The 17,397-nt window shown below is 31.2% G+C and overlaps 2 protein-coding genes and 1 non-coding gene across 15 annotated transcripts; all 3 read right to left on the bottom strand.

Moving 5' to 3' along the window:
* Positions 1-2,799: 2,799 nt before the first annotated feature.
* On the bottom strand, positions 2,800-2,873 carry TRNAN-GUU (transfer RNA asparagine (anticodon GUU)). The gene has a single exon. It is a non-coding gene; the product is annotated as a tRNA-Asn (tRNA).
* A 737-nt stretch (positions 2,874-3,610) lies between these two features.
* Positions 3,611-10,815, bottom strand: LOC105629694 (uncharacterized). Of its 13 annotated transcripts, none has more exons than XM_020677596.2 (9): positions 10,680-10,815; positions 9,814-9,940; positions 8,724-8,793; positions 8,128-8,366; positions 6,570-6,716; positions 5,702-5,753; positions 4,729-5,243; positions 4,003-4,618; positions 3,611-3,895 (listed from the first exon to the last, which is right to left on the bottom strand). In XM_020677596.2, the coding sequence occupies exons 2-7, from the start codon at positions 9,904-9,906 to the stop codon at positions 4,744-4,746; spliced, it is 1,101 nt and encodes a 366-aa protein (XP_020533255.1). In that variant the 5' UTR covers positions 9,907-9,940; positions 10,680-10,815; the 3' UTR covers positions 3,611-3,895; positions 4,003-4,618; positions 4,729-4,743. The 13 variants fall into 13 exon arrangements, with proteins under 13 accessions (XP_020533255.1, XP_037496836.1, XP_020533254.1 ...); XM_037640908.2 differs by having other exon boundaries at positions 3,611-3,892; XM_020677595.3 differs by having other exon boundaries at positions 4,003-4,112.
* Positions 10,816-15,722: 4,907 nt separating this feature from the next.
* Positions 15,723-17,392, bottom strand: LOC105629754 (mitogen-activated protein kinase kinase kinase 17). Its single transcript, XM_012211395.4, has one exon. It carries the CDS (start codon positions 16,986-16,988, stop codon positions 15,957-15,959), a length of 1,032 nt encoding a protein of 343 aa, XP_012066785.1. The 5' UTR covers positions 16,989-17,392; the 3' UTR covers positions 15,723-15,956.
* Positions 17,393-17,397: the final 5 nt, after the last annotated feature.

Here is a 17,397-nt window from a genome sequence, read left to right as displayed (position 1 = left end):
TTGTTTAAGAATAAAATTAATTGACGTTTTGACTTGAATTGTTTCCTTGAACCTTGATCTCCAATTTAATCGCTTAAAGTCTTTCAGAGAGAAAATGGCATAGAGAATGTTGTAAGGAATAGAGTGACAATTGAATTGTGTAGAAGTTCTTACAAATATTATTTTATTTTAATCTTTCTTCGGTTTAAGTATATACAATGATATAATTGGTAAATAGAATCATATCTTAGTTTTTGGTGTAATGGTTGAAATTAAGCTGGGCTAGACCACAAACATTTCCAAACATTGAGGTTTAAAGTAAAAAATATTAATTCAATGTTCTTATAACGGATTTAAATGTTAACCAATATTGAAAAAGTTGACTGTATATATAAAATAATTATCAGTTGCATGGATCAGCTAAACCAAACATAAAAAAGTAATTATTGATGTACTAGAGATCTATAGTTTTAGAGTTTAGAGCATGTTCCATCTCAAAAAAAAAAAAAAAAAAAAAAAAGTTTCGATTAGACAAACTTACTAGTATACAATTCCACCTTAAAAAGAACAAAAAGAAAAAAAAGCAAATAGCATCAACAACAAAGTGTATTGAGTCAGGCTTAACGATTTCTGATTTGTTGGTTGTTTGGGTTATGATAATCATAAAGTAACTTAGCAAATTCATTCCCATCCTTTTCTAGTTCATTAGCTTTCTCCAACAACTTGGCCATTTTTCTACTAAGTTTAGCTCTTGACAAAACCCAAGATTGTTGTGTGTATTTATACTTGTGAAAAAGATTTCTTGCTTCTCCGTCAATCTTCCAAACCTTATTATTCCAGTTCTTGACAATCGACGGCGATATTATCCTCCGTCTATGGATAATATGTTCGATATCACTCCTTAAGCGGAGGAGGAAATCCACTTTCCAATATAATTCTGCATAGTTGTCGTCAAGACTCCTTGAGTTCTGAACTTTCTTGTGGAAATAAGCATATGCGTCTTTCGAAAAATTATAAAATAGAGATATAACACCAACTGCTGCTGATATAATTCCAGTGATCACAACCATGGTTTGAACCTAAAACACAAATTCAAAATTATGAAAAATGAAAATAAAAATCAAAGCAATAATAATATATTCCCTCCGTACCATTTTGTTTGCATAGTTTGCCCTTTTTTACTCTTAACTCGTTAAGATATTAATAAAAGTTCTTCATTAAATGAGCTCAGCTCAAGCTCGGCTCATTTATTAAAAAAACTCAATAGCTCTGCTCGAACTCAACTTGATAAGCTTATTGAACGAGTTCGAGCGAGCTTTTATCAAGCTAAGCCTCAAGTAGCTCAGAAACGACTTGTGTCGTTTACAGCCTTATTGAGAAGTAATACTGTATATACATATATATCAAATAACGTAAATTAGACTCATACCTAGAGCATAGTTTAGTATCATAATAATTCAAGTAAATAAGTAAAAAGAAGAGATAGATGTGCATTACCTTAATATAGAACCTCCAAATTAGTAGCCTCCACTCTACACCATGTGACCATTTATATAGGTGGAAATTAGAGGAGTAAACATAATAAATTCCACATCACATAAACAAAAAAGAAAAGGAAAAGAGAAAGAAATTCCAAAGGAAGAAGAAGAAGAAGAAGAAGAAGAAGAAGAAGAAGAAGAAGAAGAAGAAGAAGAAGTTGGACTTGGACTTTGCAATTAAAAGAATTAATATTGAGGTGTAAAATTTTAACAACCAAATGTATATAAAGACCCAAAAAACCACTTTATAGTCAACATAGAATCATAAAAAATTCTAGGGTTCTATAAATTTGATGAGCTAATTAACATATCATAATTACATAATTATATATATATATATATATATATATATATTGACAGCTAAACCTTAAAAAATTAAGAAGCTTCTTCTCAATTTGTGGGATTATGAATGCATATAGGATATTTTTTTAACAAGAAAACTATTGAATGAATCAAAGATTACATAAACACGGTGAATATATATATATGTTAGATGATACATAACTATCGACTCCTTGTAGTCATTTTATATGTTAAGATAATCTATATGTCGTCTATTAATTAATTTAGTAATATAGTCTATGTTATATAGTCTATGGTCTTCTTTTGTGAAATATTTCAAAAAAGAAAAATCCCATCTATTTCTCCAATTGAATGAGAAGAAAAAATGTATATGCTACCGTTCAATTATATATCATTATAAAAATGCAAGATTGTGACACATTTGTTTTTTTTAATGTCAAAGAGTAATCTAAAAATTTTGGAGGTAAGGGAAAGTGAAAAGTTTTGAAGGAGGATTCGTTATGATTTTGAAACTTGTACCATATGGAAATACCCACTTCGTTAAGAATAAAATTGCCCTTAAAATATATCCATGGATAGGTTTTCAAAGTGTGTTTTCAATAAAGCATTTTCCTCATATATAGTTTGAAAAATATAGTAGTTGCCGTTAGAAGAAAGGCTTAAACCTTTGACCTTATAGTTAATAGCTACACATTCTAACCAACTGACCTGTTCCCACTTATTTCCAAAAGATTTCAATATATCTGTATATAATCAGTTCAGTTTATAAGAAGGGTCAGTTACTCCTATCCTGCTAGCTTGTAAGAAGGGTCAAATTCAATTTATTTATTAATTATGCTTAACTCATTAAACATGTCATTTTATTTGATCAGCTCATCTAACATATGGATTGACTGGAGCTAATACATAGTAGTTTATTAGAAAATGACACAAAACAAATTATTACGCTTATTAGAAAATGACATAAAAAAATTTATTACGCTAGAAGGAGGGCTTGAACCTCCGACCTTGTGGTTAACAGCCACACGCTCTAACCAACTGAGCTATTCCAGCTGATTGGTAATATTTGTATTTTGACAAATATATATCACTTATTCTTTTGGATTTAAAAATTAAGCTTTATGGCTGGTTTAATTGCGAGATTAGATTTTAGGAGTTGGGAATTTAGTTTTGGAATTAAATTTGTATTGGCCATAGAAATGAATAGAATGAAACATAAGAAATTTCTTAGCTTTTGAATTTCTTGATTGTCTTTTTCATTTTTGTTATTCTTTCTTTTTCATCAGTTTTTCATTAATTTATTAATTTCTCAATCATTTCTTTAATTAATATTTTCAAAAACCTCATAAATTAATTAATAGATGATGCAGGTGCAGCTTATCACCGCAAATGCTTCCAAACACTACAGGTTATATTCTTCTATCTAATTACATCTCATCTTCTTGGAGTGAGACTCGACCAATCCAATCTCTAGCAGGCTGTGGAAATGTTGGAATTTTCCATTGAATGTAGATTTTGTTCTTCCTTTAATAGAAAAAAACTAAATTTATATTATACTTTTTTTACATAATATTTAAAATAAACAGTAAAATTTTATAAAATAAAAATATTTCCTTTTTATTGGTTTACATACGTGTTTTTAAACTCATACAGATTAATATTCAAGTAAAATCCTCTTAAAAAAACACGTTTGAAAATGATGCTTGCTCATATAGAATACAAAATGCTGTTACAAATATTATGTTTAATCTCAACTTTTATCTGCAAACCGAAATAGAATGCAATCAAAGGAAGAGAACACCAGATCACTAGTATAAAGAGGAGGCATAAAAAGCTTTACAAGTTTGTTCAATTAATTACAAATCTTTCTGCTCTAACTAAAACAGTTCTTCCTCGTAATCCATGCGATACATCGAGAGTGCTTGTAGCAGCCTGACACGAGTAATACCAACAATAAAAGTGAGACTACCGGTCTACATTGTCCGTGGGAGTACATCCATTCTCAACAACTATGTCAGATACATTCGAGTGAATCATGCAGTATCCATGAAATTCTAATCAGCTCCAATCCTCTTCTTCATTATTCCCCGATAGAATTAAGGCTCACAGGTCAGTCTGATACATAATGTAGTAGAGAACACTAGAGAAAAGCAAATTAAAGGAACATAAGCAGCTCACTGACCTATCTCAGCTACCCATCATCTGATAGCATCAATCTAGCAAGCAGGGTAAAAGAAAAAAGAGCATGATAACAGAGACATCAGGTTCCAAGAACATTGATCCAATGAAATCCTGGACACCAAAATGTTAGACTTAACAATAGAATACAAGTAGAAAGGAAATAAAATTATTTTTCTTGCGTTGATCCAGTGCAATCCAGGGTTTTATTACTCAAGTTTACAAGTCCAGCCAAGCTAGCAAATATGCTAATATCTTGATCCCCAATCAGAGGAAAATGAGAGATGTAGGAAAATTTAGAAATCTGACTAACGGTATTTTTTGTGGTGGCTCAAGCCATAAAATGACCTCTGCCAGATTTTTACAAGCAAAGCTCTGGCTCACAGATTCAAGCTGAGCCCAAATTAAGCTTATCATGAACAGATAAAAAGTGAGATGAGCTTGATCATTCTAGAACTCCACTAGGCTCAATTATGTTCAGCCCTACACAGCCGCACCATAAGGGTAGCCCGTGCAGCAGCAACCTATTTAAAAATAGGGTCAACAACTAGTTCACTGAAAGCAAATTGATCACATTATTTATCCCACATGTTCTCATGCTCCTCCTGTGGCAATACACTCTGCACTTATAAAGTCTTATGTAAGCCAAAATGTTCATAGATGAAAATGACAGATAGTGTATCAATCTATGTTCTACATAAATTCAGAGCATAAGTCGATGCGAACTAACCTTTGCAGAATGCATTCATTTTGGCAAGGATGAAGCCCGGTGTTCCACAAACTTCCAAGAAGGGCGCACAGAATTTGGCAAAGGTAACCCAAACTCGAAGATATCCTTGATCCATTTGACCCGGTTTACCAGTTCCTCCAAGTCCAAAAGTTTAGCGTCTATGGTGTCAGAGCACATGGAGTTCAAGGAAATGCTTCCATCAGTTTTCATCTTCTTTGGTGGACCACTGTCATAGTGGCTGTTTTTCCCTTCAATATCCCCTGCAACTTCAGTTGATGCATCTCCAATTTGTAAAGTTGAAACACTATCTGAGCAACTAGTTTTGCCACTACCACTATTTCTTAAGTCCTTGATTTCTAGCGTTTGTGTCTCCATGTATACAGCAGGGTCTTTTGCCTCTTGCTCTGATACATCAGGAGGTTGCAAATGACTAGCTGATGTATGAGAAGAAAGTGCAGTATTAAGGTCCTTTTCCCCTTCATCAACAGAATTAGCTGTCAAGTTTTTAAAGGCTGCTGCAAACAGAATGATTTCCACATCAAAGCAAGTCTTTTTGTTGAAACCAAGACAGAGAAAACAAAAAGAAACAGTAGTAACCAAGTCTAGTAACCTCCATTGCCAACCCACCCAAATCAAGAATAAGCAATGGATTTAAAACCTGTTAAGACTTAATCAAACCACAGCTGTATTTAATTACTGAAAAGGCAAGTCCAGAATACTATCTGAGCCTACCAACTCCCATTTGTTCAAAACACAGTATTTATTATGGTATGAGTAGGGCTATTAATAGTTCTACAATATTCCAGGTTGCCAACAGGTTGCTAGATTCATCAAAGTGATAATACATTATGCTCAAATCGTCATCATGTGACAATCAAACAACAGAGACTCATCATCAAGAGAAGAGGAAATACAACGGATATATTTTCTTAAACAATTTACTGACAGAAGTGTATGTCTGCGTCCTTCTTACCTTGATTCACAGGTTTGACTAACCGAGCACAGGGGTTGCAGTCTTCACTCCCCTGACCAGGATAACATCAAAAGCAAATTAGTTGACAACAGAAAAAAGGAATTGCCACAGGAAACTAAAGCATATAATGGCATGTGGAATGAAAATTCTACAAATAACAAATACAAACTCCGTTAGGACAAATATAGAAGAATGGTGGATAAAGTATAATGTCAATGGTGCATCAAAATTCTGATCAAGTGCTATGATTGTGAATGAGACACAAGTACCAGCAATACCAAAATTAAAGTTAAAAAACACCAGATAACTAAGCAGAAATTACAAGGCATAAAATGAAAGGGTTAATTAATATCCATTTAGAATATACGGAACAAACCCCCCCCCCCCCCCCCCCCCCAAAACCCAGAAAGAAAAAAAAAAAACTGAACTCACAGCAGACCAGGATGACAGCAACACTCATTATCTACTAAGCCTGTGCATAAATGACAAAAGAAGCCTAAGATAAATAAAGAAAACTTCAAACTTCAAATACCAACCTAAAACTCATTTAAGTTACAGTTCAAGAATTAACAACTAAGGACAATATTATGGTTATGTAAGAATAATGCAGCAAAAACTCAATTTCACGCTGGATGAAAAATGAATGAAATGGAAGACAATGAATTAAGACACACCCCCACCTCCCCCCCCCCCCCCCCCCCAAAAAAAAAAAAAAAAAAGAAAAGAAAAAAGAAAAAAAAAAAAGAGAAGAAGAAAAACAAAAGAAAGAAGAAACAAAATGACTCATCAAGGCCAGTTATAACATATATTAATTCACAAAAAAATTACCAAATATGATTGAAATGAACAACTAAGGATAGATATAAACATGAAAACTGCAGTGGTTCAAGTGAGGCACCATAGGTTTAGGCACTGTCCAACCATGCTCTGGAGTCCAATCCAAGGAAGGACGCAAGTCTTTGCAGGAGGCATCATAAGATAACCCTTCACCAGCAGGAGGTGGAAACAACTTAATCTGTAAACATCAACATTTAAAACAGGAGGGGGAAGTAAGCAAAATTCACAATGGATAATTTATTATCAGAATACACACAATGTTGAAAGCAATAGCAAAACATCAAAGGAATACAGTAGAAGTGTTATCTTGTTTGAGATACATTTAAGTAGATCCTTTGCGCTTGAATTGCTTCCCATATTGCAAGTTTCTTTAGGGCATTATGACAGTTGGCCCTTACCCTTGAAGCACCATCAACGATGCCATGTTGATGGCGAAATGATTAAATAAATTGAAAAAAAATGTTACCCATCACAATATGGTGAATACCCCAGTTGGCCAAAGATGGCTAGTAATCAGCAATTATGAGAGTCTCATAGCATCATGTGATTGCATTAACTGAATGTCCTATTTTTACATTAATTGAGACAGGCCAAGAAAAAGAAATAAGTCCTTGAAGAGCTTTTATGTAGGCCGTTATAATACAGAATGACCACTTGGATAAATTCTTATCACAAAAAAGAGAAACAATAAAATAAATAAATAACCTACTTGAAATATTCTAGGGAGAGAGAATGAGAGAAATAGAGAGGGAAAATCCTATAGAGACCTTTCATTTAACTTAAAAGCGTAGGAGTGACTTTCACTGAATCCCCAAAGGCTAATTCAATCACAGCTAAATTTGAAGAAGAAGAAGAAAAAGGCAAACATCCAATTTCTACAATGAGGCAAACAAAGAAATTGGAAAAACAAGGGGGAAAGAGTGAAATAAGGAATGAATATGACATTCAGCTCAAAAGGTGGCATAAAAACAAAGCAAACTACAAAGTAACTCTCTTAAGTACAGTTACTTGACTCACAAATGCAACTTGTACTGCTTCATTATTGTGCTTCCTAAACCATATTCTAACAATCCTTTCCGTAATCCAACATGTGAGATTCTCGGGCTCATACCCTTTAGGAGCGCAATAAGTTGAAGGGCTCTAACAACTAACCTAAGTATTAAAAAAAAAAAAAAAAAAAAAAAATTTCTTTTGCCTGACAATTAATGAAATGTATAATAAAAATAAATAACTTTCAATCTTTAGTGAAATCCAAATGGATCTATCACCAACAAGTGCCAAGCACAAAACTGAACTGGATTGAAAACACTTCAGAAAGGTTAAGCAATCAAGCTAAATGCACAATGAAAATTCAAAATTTATAAATATTAATTAATTAAAACGAGAGATCAACTGCATTGAGATAAATGGATAGGAAACCAAGTACATGAGCTCCCCTTGAATAAAAAAACATTTCTTATTGAGTGTAAGACAAAAGCAACCACATTACATAATAACAGCAAGGGAACTTGAAAATACATGCTTCTAAGATCAGTTGGCCGAAGCAAAAAAGTTCGTAATCAAACAAAGAGAAAAAATTAGCATATTACCCGAAACTTCTCATTCCCTATCTTTTCACTTATCCTGCCAGACCAATAACAATCATCAGACCACCAATCAACTAAATCTCCCACCTTCCAGGCATCATTCACAATGACTACCACGTCTGAGCTAGCAGTGATATCAGGTAACTGGCTTTCACGATAAACAGGAGGAAAGCTAGGGCGCAACACCAATTTTGCACCCTTAGATTTACCAGTCTTTCGGTAAAGGTGTGTCCATTCTACCTCTGGACACAAGAATGAATTAAAAAGAAGTATAAATATATGAAGGACAAAGTTACATAAATACTGAACTACAACAATTTATCCAATGAACATTTGTCTAATATTAAGATCCAAAATTTTGATATCTCTAGACCATACCATTAAATGTAGACATGTAAAAGTTTTGGCAATAATTACCTCTGCATGGCAGTTTCAACATGATTTAGATAAGCATAAGTACAACTATGTGCAAGCATGCATTAGCTTGACAGAAAGTATTATTAATTTCTAGGCTATTAAAATGAGCAAACTGGAGCAGGGCAAGACATGATATTAATACATTGAAATGGCAGGAGTTAACCGGTATAGGGATAACTTACTTTCATCAGGAAAGTCAAAGTATTCCAAGGCATACCTCACATCACGCTTTTTCCAGCTAACCTCCTTAATCTGACAGAAAATGTAAATTAGTTGGAGTCAAATCAAAACATATCATTAAATCATTGCTACACCAAGTGAAATATAGGAAAAAAAATTCCATGTAGCCAACCCTAACTACTACAGGGTCAAAGCTTAGTTGGATTGAGTTAACATCTAATTGCTTAACTTGTATGGAACTAAAGTTTAATTGAAGCATCTTCGATAATTCATAACCAGGAATGTTGGAGACTATGTTGGAAAACTGAAGTAACATCTAAATTTACATTCTCAAATGTAAAATCCCCTGATTTGCTCATTATTCGCCCACCAACTCAAACCCAGGATTCAACTGTTCGAACTGGCCAAAGTTCCTAAATGAACCAGGAGTTCCAATTATCCTAAATGGTGAAACAGAAGCAGAACCTCGAAATGGGGTTTGATTGTGGTAGGCTCTTCGATACTCATCGGTTTAAGTGTTAAGGCCGATTTTTGAAATTTTTGAATATCTTTTTCTTCACCAAAACCAGAAGCTGAAGGTTTCCAACTGGGTACCATACTGGTTCCAGATACCTTTGAACCAGAACCAGAACCATTCCCAACCTACATGGTTCTGGCCAATTGAACTGGAACCTTGGCCGGTCCACCTTCACTCAATATTCTTCAAGTATGACCTCATTTTCTTCCTAATAACCTCTCTCCACTACACTTGCTCACCCTATTTACAGACAGAAACACTCTGGAGCTCCAAAACTAAAACACCAACTTAAACATAAAAGTCATCAGAGCCAAAAACCTATCTCTGGCTGCAGTAACCTCTATGGTGTTCTTACGCAACTAGCAGATGGAACAAAACAAAAAATTAAAAAAAAAAAAATGAAAGGACCTTTAGCTTATCCCTTGCATAACAAGGAAATTCTGTGTCCTATAGAAGTCGCAAATGAAGCAATAATACCATTGCACTAAGTTCATTTTTTATTTTGGTTGTACATACTTGAACTCAAACGTAATGAGCGACAATTTATCTATCAAGTGTTTAATTATGATGAATACCTTACAACGAAACCATGCACCACGAAAACCTGGATCAAAAGTTCTTGCCTCTGCAATTTGGCCCACTTTGAAAGGAATTTTCTTACCATCCATGATGCTCAATCAATGCAAATAGCTGCTTACAAGTCTAAAAGAGAGTCAAAAGGCAGAATAAATGCATTTAGACCAAAATTAGGAATAGCTATTCCACGGGAATAACTGCTAGTTTCTATCCTGATTTCATTCTAATCCATGAACCATAGGATGCCTAATTTGTCAATCAAAAAAAAGGACAATTCACAATTTTTGCAAAAGCAAATTTTAATTTTAAGTACACAATTAAAATCTTAAGAACAAATAAAAAATTATCAAATTAAGCATTTGTTACTGAAATGCCAATTCCAGAATAAAATTTTGAGATTCAATAATAAAGGAGTAAACTTCAATTTTTCAATTCCAATTGATAAAACGAATAACCAACAGCAACGCAAGCTACTCACCGCAAGTAAGACATTTGTTACTGAAATGCCAATTCCAGAATAACAATTTGAGATTCAATAATAAAGGAGTAAACTTCAATTTTTCAATTCCAATTGATAAAACGAATAACCAACACCAACGCAAACTACTCACCACAAGTAAGACAAAGGATATGAACCCATTGTAGCAATTTGAATAACTCACACCAATCAAGAAAAAGGATTGGAATTACACATAATCTCTATTTTTGTTCAATTAAAATCGTATTTACATTCTCCGTTTGTTATCTTTGATTATTCTTCATTTAAAGCTTATAAATTAAATATTATCCATGAAACTGCTTAATTATATGAACCCTAGAAAGGAAACCAAAAAAATTAAAACCCATCAAAACAAAGAGCTCATACCTTGAGGAATTAGTAAGTTGCAGAGGGAAATGGCCGAAGTGAGGAAGGCCTCGCTATGGAGAGGGAATCCCCGTTGTGATGGATTCAATTTCAGAGTTTGTTTTAAAGTGATTTAGTTCAAAACGGCGTAGTTTTAAATTCGAACTACCCCTTTTGGAATAAATAATTTTGTAAAAATTCACAGAAATAATAGTAAAACAAATACACCAATTTTTCTTTTTTACGGCAACAAGACGGTATGTTCAGCCGAATTAGCCGAATTAGCTTTTGCGATAGTTATTGGCTATTAGCATTTTTTTCCATGAAAAGTTAAATATTTTATGAGTTAATTTTTTATAAATGCTATTTTTTAATCTCTAAAATTTAATACAAATCTTATGTTACTATAGAAAATCGCGTTTAGTAAAAATGCTAAAAATTACTTAAATAATTATTGCCGAACACGGCCTAAATTTCATTTGTCATTATTCCTCGCTCTAAAAATGGTATTATAATTTTTATGATTAATAGCCTATTTGGAATAAATTAATTTCATAAAATTTTATAGAATTTATTTGAAAATTTAAAATTTTGTATTTGGAATAAAAAAAATACAGTTTTGAATTCTACTAATTGGGTGTGCCTTACTCAAATTCGACTAAAATTGATGGAATTTTCAAATGAATTCTAAAAATAAACCATTGAAATTTTAATTGACAAAATTACCCTCCCTCTACTATAAACTCAATTGTTTATTAATTATTATATCAAGGGTATTATAAGAAGTAAAGACAATGAATTTTCATTTAAGAATTTATTTCAAATATAATTTTGTAGAATTCAATTGAATTCTTTATTTTAAATTATAATATACTAAATATGAGAAATTCATTTATAAATGCATTCTACTTATAATTCATTTACAAATGAATTTTATATTAATAATGCATTTGTTCCCAACATAGTGTAAGGGCTTTTGGGCAAATTTACTCATAATTATAATGAGTATAATTATAATTATTGTACATTATATAATAGGAGATAGTCTTTATTTTTTTTACTAACTAAATTTTTGAAATCTCGTATGACTCCAACTTGATTCCTCTAACTCTCTATATATAATAACATTGACACATTTAACTAAAATTGCATGCAATATCTCACCTAAATGTTATCTCTTAATTATAAAAATTAATAAAAGGACAATCTAGTCAATTAATTTTATGAAAAATTCAAAAAGTGTCAAAATTAATAAGAGCAGTAATGCTTTTCTAATAACAACGCATTAATTTATTATAAATTACTACCACCATTCACAAATATAAGTCATTTTAAGATAGTGCTTTATTCCATAAATATAAGTAGCTTTGAAAATATTAAAGGGTAGTTACTGATATTTTTTTTAATTTTACTCTTATTTATATTAAATGCAATAATTATCTCTATAATTTCCTAAAAGATGATTTAGTCAAATCAGTGAATATATATATAAAATCCTGAAGCAAAAAAAAAAAGTTTTAAAAAGCTGATTTGGCACATCCCTCTTTCAGCTTTTCATTTTTCCTTTTTTTTTACAAATTTTCTATATTTTTAATTAATTAATTTCATTTATTTTTCCCATAAACATTTTTTGTAAATTTCTAAAATTTCGTCCGATTAAAATTTTTGAATGTGTTTTTCTTATCAATATCAGTAGATTTTTTTTTTTTTTTTTTGAACCTATATCTACATAGTTATAAAACACAATTTTTGGCTTCCTCTTGAGAGATCGTGTTCAAGGAATGGAAAAAAAAAAAAAAAAAAAAATCAGCAGCATATGCTATTATTTTTAGTCTGGCGGATGGCTAAACCAGGAAGTATAGTAGAGCAAGGTGCAGATGAAGATCAATTAACTTCTGATGGTACCACAAATTAATAGAGGAGATGTTTACACCATTGGTCTCAGAAAAACCATAAAAAATATGATAAAAGATTATTTTTCAAGCCAGATTTTGCGAAATTGCTTATGAAAGAAAATTTATGTTTTGAAAATCATGTTCCATTTATTCTACCAGAACCCTTACTTACAGAATATTGATGATACCAAACATGATGGTGAAGGGCTATGATGCTAAAAATGAAACTGAGGTAGAACCATGTGGAAGGAACTCAGGTTGACCAGTTGAATGGAAGTTGTTTAGAGAAGTCTGAGAACATGGACTGAACGAATGGCTCTTTTGGCAGCAAAAACTAACAAAAAATGGATTGCAATAGAAAAGTTCTTAGAAATTTGTTATTTATATACTTTCGACAGATCTTTAAGACAAATGAATTTTTTTCGGAGAGCATTGAAAATTTTTTTCATGGAAACAACTCAAAGAAAAATTAGAAAAAGTGTCAATTCTTCCTGAATTTGAGGATCAAGCGGTTTGGAAATTCAGCAAAAGAGATACACTTTCTGTTAAAAATTTATATTGCTTATTAAAAGAAAAGGAACTTCAATTTAATTTTAAACATCTTTGGTTATTTTTAATACCTCCTAAAGTGACCTGCTTTGTTTAGAAAGCTTATTTAAAGAAAATTCCTACTACAATAAACCTGTTTAGGCCAAATATTATTCATGAAATGGATGAATGTATTTGTCCTTTTTGTGAGAGTGAAAGATGTTGAAAATATAGATCATGTATTTGTTAACTTGCTCTTTTGTTACAAAGATATGGGATGGTCTTTTGAATTGGTGGCATGTTGTATCTGTTCTTCCAAAAATGGTGGTAGACTTGGGTTGGCAATGGAGTTAAATTATCCAATTTAAAGGCTTTCATGAAGCTTGGAATGTGATTTGTTACATAGCTTTATGGACGATTTGGTTGACTCATAATAGATTGATTTTTTCAAACGAGAGACATCCACCACATCATATTGTTAACATGATAAAATTCAGAACTTTTGAGTTGATCAAAGCAAAGTATCCCTCTAGATCTCTTAATTTTCGTAATTAGTGCTTGTTCCCTTTATTAGCTTGTATCAACATATTGAATTCTAGTAGAAGGACTGCTTGTAGAATCGGACATATTGCTTGGGAAAATCCGCCAATAGACTCGATTAAATTCAATATGATGGTGCAGCAAGAGGCAAACCGGGCCCTGCAGGCATAGGGGGAGTTTTGCAAAACTCTCAGAGGATGGTACTTCGGATCTTTTTTAAGTCTGTTGACATTTTAGATTCCAATGACGCTGAATTGTTAGCCATTTTTAATGCAATTCAGATTTTTTGGAAATCAGATTACAAATTAAAAAGCTTGGTGATTGAGTAATATTCAAGAAATGTTTTGTGTTAGATTCTTCAAAAGCATAAACGCCCATGGAAGTGGTAGAAAAATTTTAATAAGTTTGATTCAACCATTGCTCAGTTGAGTCATATTGAGTTCAAACATATTAATAGAAATAGCAATCATTTTGAAGATTGCTTAGCAAAAAAAAGTGTTGAGGCCAAGGTACCATTTTTGGTTTGGATACAACAAGTAAGAGTTGTATTGTTTTGATATTTACAGATTTTTTTGTAGCTTATTTTTTCTTATCTCAAAAGGAGATATATACGTCTATTTTGTACTCTTATCTGAAGTTTTTGGTAATCAAGTTTTTTTCTCTTTATTTCGTCTTTAATATAGAAAAGTTGAAAATAAAAATAATAACAAATATGCCTAAATAGTCATTTTTTCATTAATTCAAACTTTTATAGCCTATTTTTTTCAAAAAGATTTATTAGATTTAAAAAGGAAAAATTTTCGTATTTGTTATATTAGTCAAATACTATAATTTCATACTTTTATTGCTTTTGTTAAATTAGAATTATAAAAAATTTTAAATACAATAATGTGTAAATAATTCAAATACGAGTAAATCAAAGAAAAAATTATATTGAAAAATTTTATTTTAATTTCATTGTATTTAACTAATAGACTCTAATAGTAATTAATTATTTAACCATATTTTAAAAATTTCAGAACATAATAAATTAGAAGAATTTAAGCTTTATTTTTAATACTTAAATTAAGATTTTCGGTTTACTTCCTGAAAAGCAATATCACATGAGAATTTATAATTAAGAACATCAAAAGCTATTAATTATAAAAATCACTGAACAATAATACTGCAACATAAAATAGAGAATATAAATATATATATTTCTCGAATTAAAAGATATTCAAAAGGATAAAAGAAATCTATTTTCTCAACTTAAAAGGCATAAAAAAATATAACTAAAAGAATTTTCAAAAGAATAAGTGAACCTATTTTCTCTAATTAGAATGCATTAAAAATATAGCTAAAAGGATATATTAAAAATATTAAAAAAAATTAAAGTTTCATCGAGCAATAAAAAATATTAAATTTTTTTAAAATAATAATAATATGATATATATATATATATATATATATATATATATATATATATATATATATATATATATATATAATTCTGAAAGAATAAATATTTTGTAAATGATTACGTGGCGCTCTCCTTTCTCAAAATTCTATTTTTCTTGTTTTTAGAAATTTTTCTCTTTTTCTCTCTTTGGACGAGCATAATCTATATTGACTTGTTTTTTTTTTTGAAAAGTTTAAAAATGGACAGAAGGGTTACATGGTATAACAGATTTAGAACATAAAAGATATGACAGTGTATTTTAAAAAATGCAAGAGTAAAGTAATTAATTTTGACAAAATATAGGGATATAATTATAGTTTTTCCATAATATAATTGAAGAAAAGAAAATTTTATGTGCATGCCATTGCTTGAGTTCTTATTTTAAATCAGAAAATTATAAAATTAGTTTATAAACTTTTTTTTTATTTTCTAGTAGAATAAAACCTTCGGGTTTTTCTTTTATTTCCAAAGATTTTATTTTGAAATTTCTAATTTTCCTAGGAGGAAGTTTTACTATGATTCCTCTTACTTGTAATGTTTGAAACAAGGATTTCTAACGTATAAATTTTATTCATAAAATCGCGTATTGGTAAGTCTTATCTTATAATAATTAAATTTCAAACTAAAAAATTCAGTCTCTAGTTTCCATGAAAAAAAATGTTAAATAGGAAAATTGAAATTAATATTTTTGGAAGTTCAAATGTTTGATCATTACAAAGGAAATTGCCATTGCCCCTAAATACAATACAACTCCAATTAGAGGAAGGTCAAAAAAATACCTTCCTTAACTTTCTTTTCCACAATAAAAAGGAAAAAAGAATACACTGCCTACTTTCTTCTTTGATTTTATTTTTTCATCTGTACATCAAAAATCAGTCTGTCTATACATTTTCTTCAAACTGATCTAACAGTAATCCAATCATCTGATGCGCCAAAATCATTCTCTATTCTCTTCCTTTCTTCACAATACCTCATCGAAAATGGATTTCTGCCTCGAAAATCATCTTCATTAGGAATTTCTGATTCATCATAATAAAAATCCTCAAAAATCCCAATGTCAAAAACGCTAACCGGTGACCTGACAAATTCCCTCTGAGATTTCCCAGAAATGAAAGGATGGTCAAGAAGTTGTTCTGCTGTCCACCTTTTATCAGGATTTCTTTCCAAGCATTTCTCCAAGAAATCCAATCCCTCATCAGAAAAATATGCAGGAAGCTGAGGCTTTTCATCACTGTAAGCAATTTTTAAAACTGCAGCCATTGGATTCAAAAGCTGAGCAGACCAAGGAGCCATACCACTAACCATTTCAATAACAGTACAACCTAATGACCAAATATCCGAAGCAAAATCTAACCTTTCTTTTCTAAGTACTTCAGGAGCCATCCACAATGGAGTTCCACCGATATCCTGTAATAAATTTCCATTCTTTTCCAAGTTATTTACTCTTTTTGCACATCCGAAATCGGCTAATTTAACATTTCCTGACGAGTCTATCAGCACATTCTTGCACTTAATATCACAATGCACTATATTTTGCTCATGAATGTACTTTAACCCATGAAGAATCTCTTTTGTGTACAAACGAACAATTCCTTCATCTAATTTCCTTCCGTAAGTCTCTGCAACATCTGATACACTTCCTTTAGACATATATTCCATGAATATACTTATTCTATTCTCATCTTTTGAAATGTTCTTCCCTAAATACTGAACAATATAAGGCGAATTCAAATTTTCAAGAAAGAAAGCCTCATTTTCTAGAGACTTAAGATTGTTACTAGAATGTGCAGATTTTACAACAAAGATTTCTTCAGTTGCTTTGTTCATTGCCAAATGAACATTACCTTGTGATCCAAAACCAATTGCTTTGCCTTTCACCCATCCCCTGGGTTGGGAAGAGGAGACCTGTTGAAATCTTGTAGCCATTTTCGTCTCTTCTTTCGATTATAAGGAAAAAGGAAACAACAATCTTCTTTTTCAATCTTGAATTGGGCACGTGGACCCAACTCAAAATATGATTCTGATAATCCTCTTCTGTGCATACAATTATCAAACTTCTCCAGTGTAAAAAAATAATAATGAGAGAAGAGGAATTACCAGATACAATACACAGAAAGAAAACAAGTATGCGTATGCATAAAAAATAAATATAACTGTAAAGAAAATCAAGAAAATGTATAATTGATTAAAAAGAGAAGAAGAAAATGGAAGAAGATGTAAAGAGCGGTTTCCCAGGGAAACCGCTCTTTACAAAGGAAGAATCTTTGTTGAAGAAACCTTAAACAATCTTGTGATGCATTCACCAAATCTCTTTTAAAGAAGAAAATAAAGAAAT

Source organism: Jatropha curcas, chromosome 6 (assembly GCF_041381405.1).
Source record: "Jatropha curcas cultivar XTBG-Jc1 chromosome 6, XTBG_Jcur_1.0, whole genome shotgun sequence".
In the NCBI taxonomy this organism is placed as follows: Eukaryota; Viridiplantae; Streptophyta; class Magnoliopsida; order Malpighiales; family Euphorbiaceae; genus Jatropha; species Jatropha curcas.
Note: the sequence above shows the minus strand (reverse complement) of the source record. Positions and strands in the feature narration are given on the sequence as shown.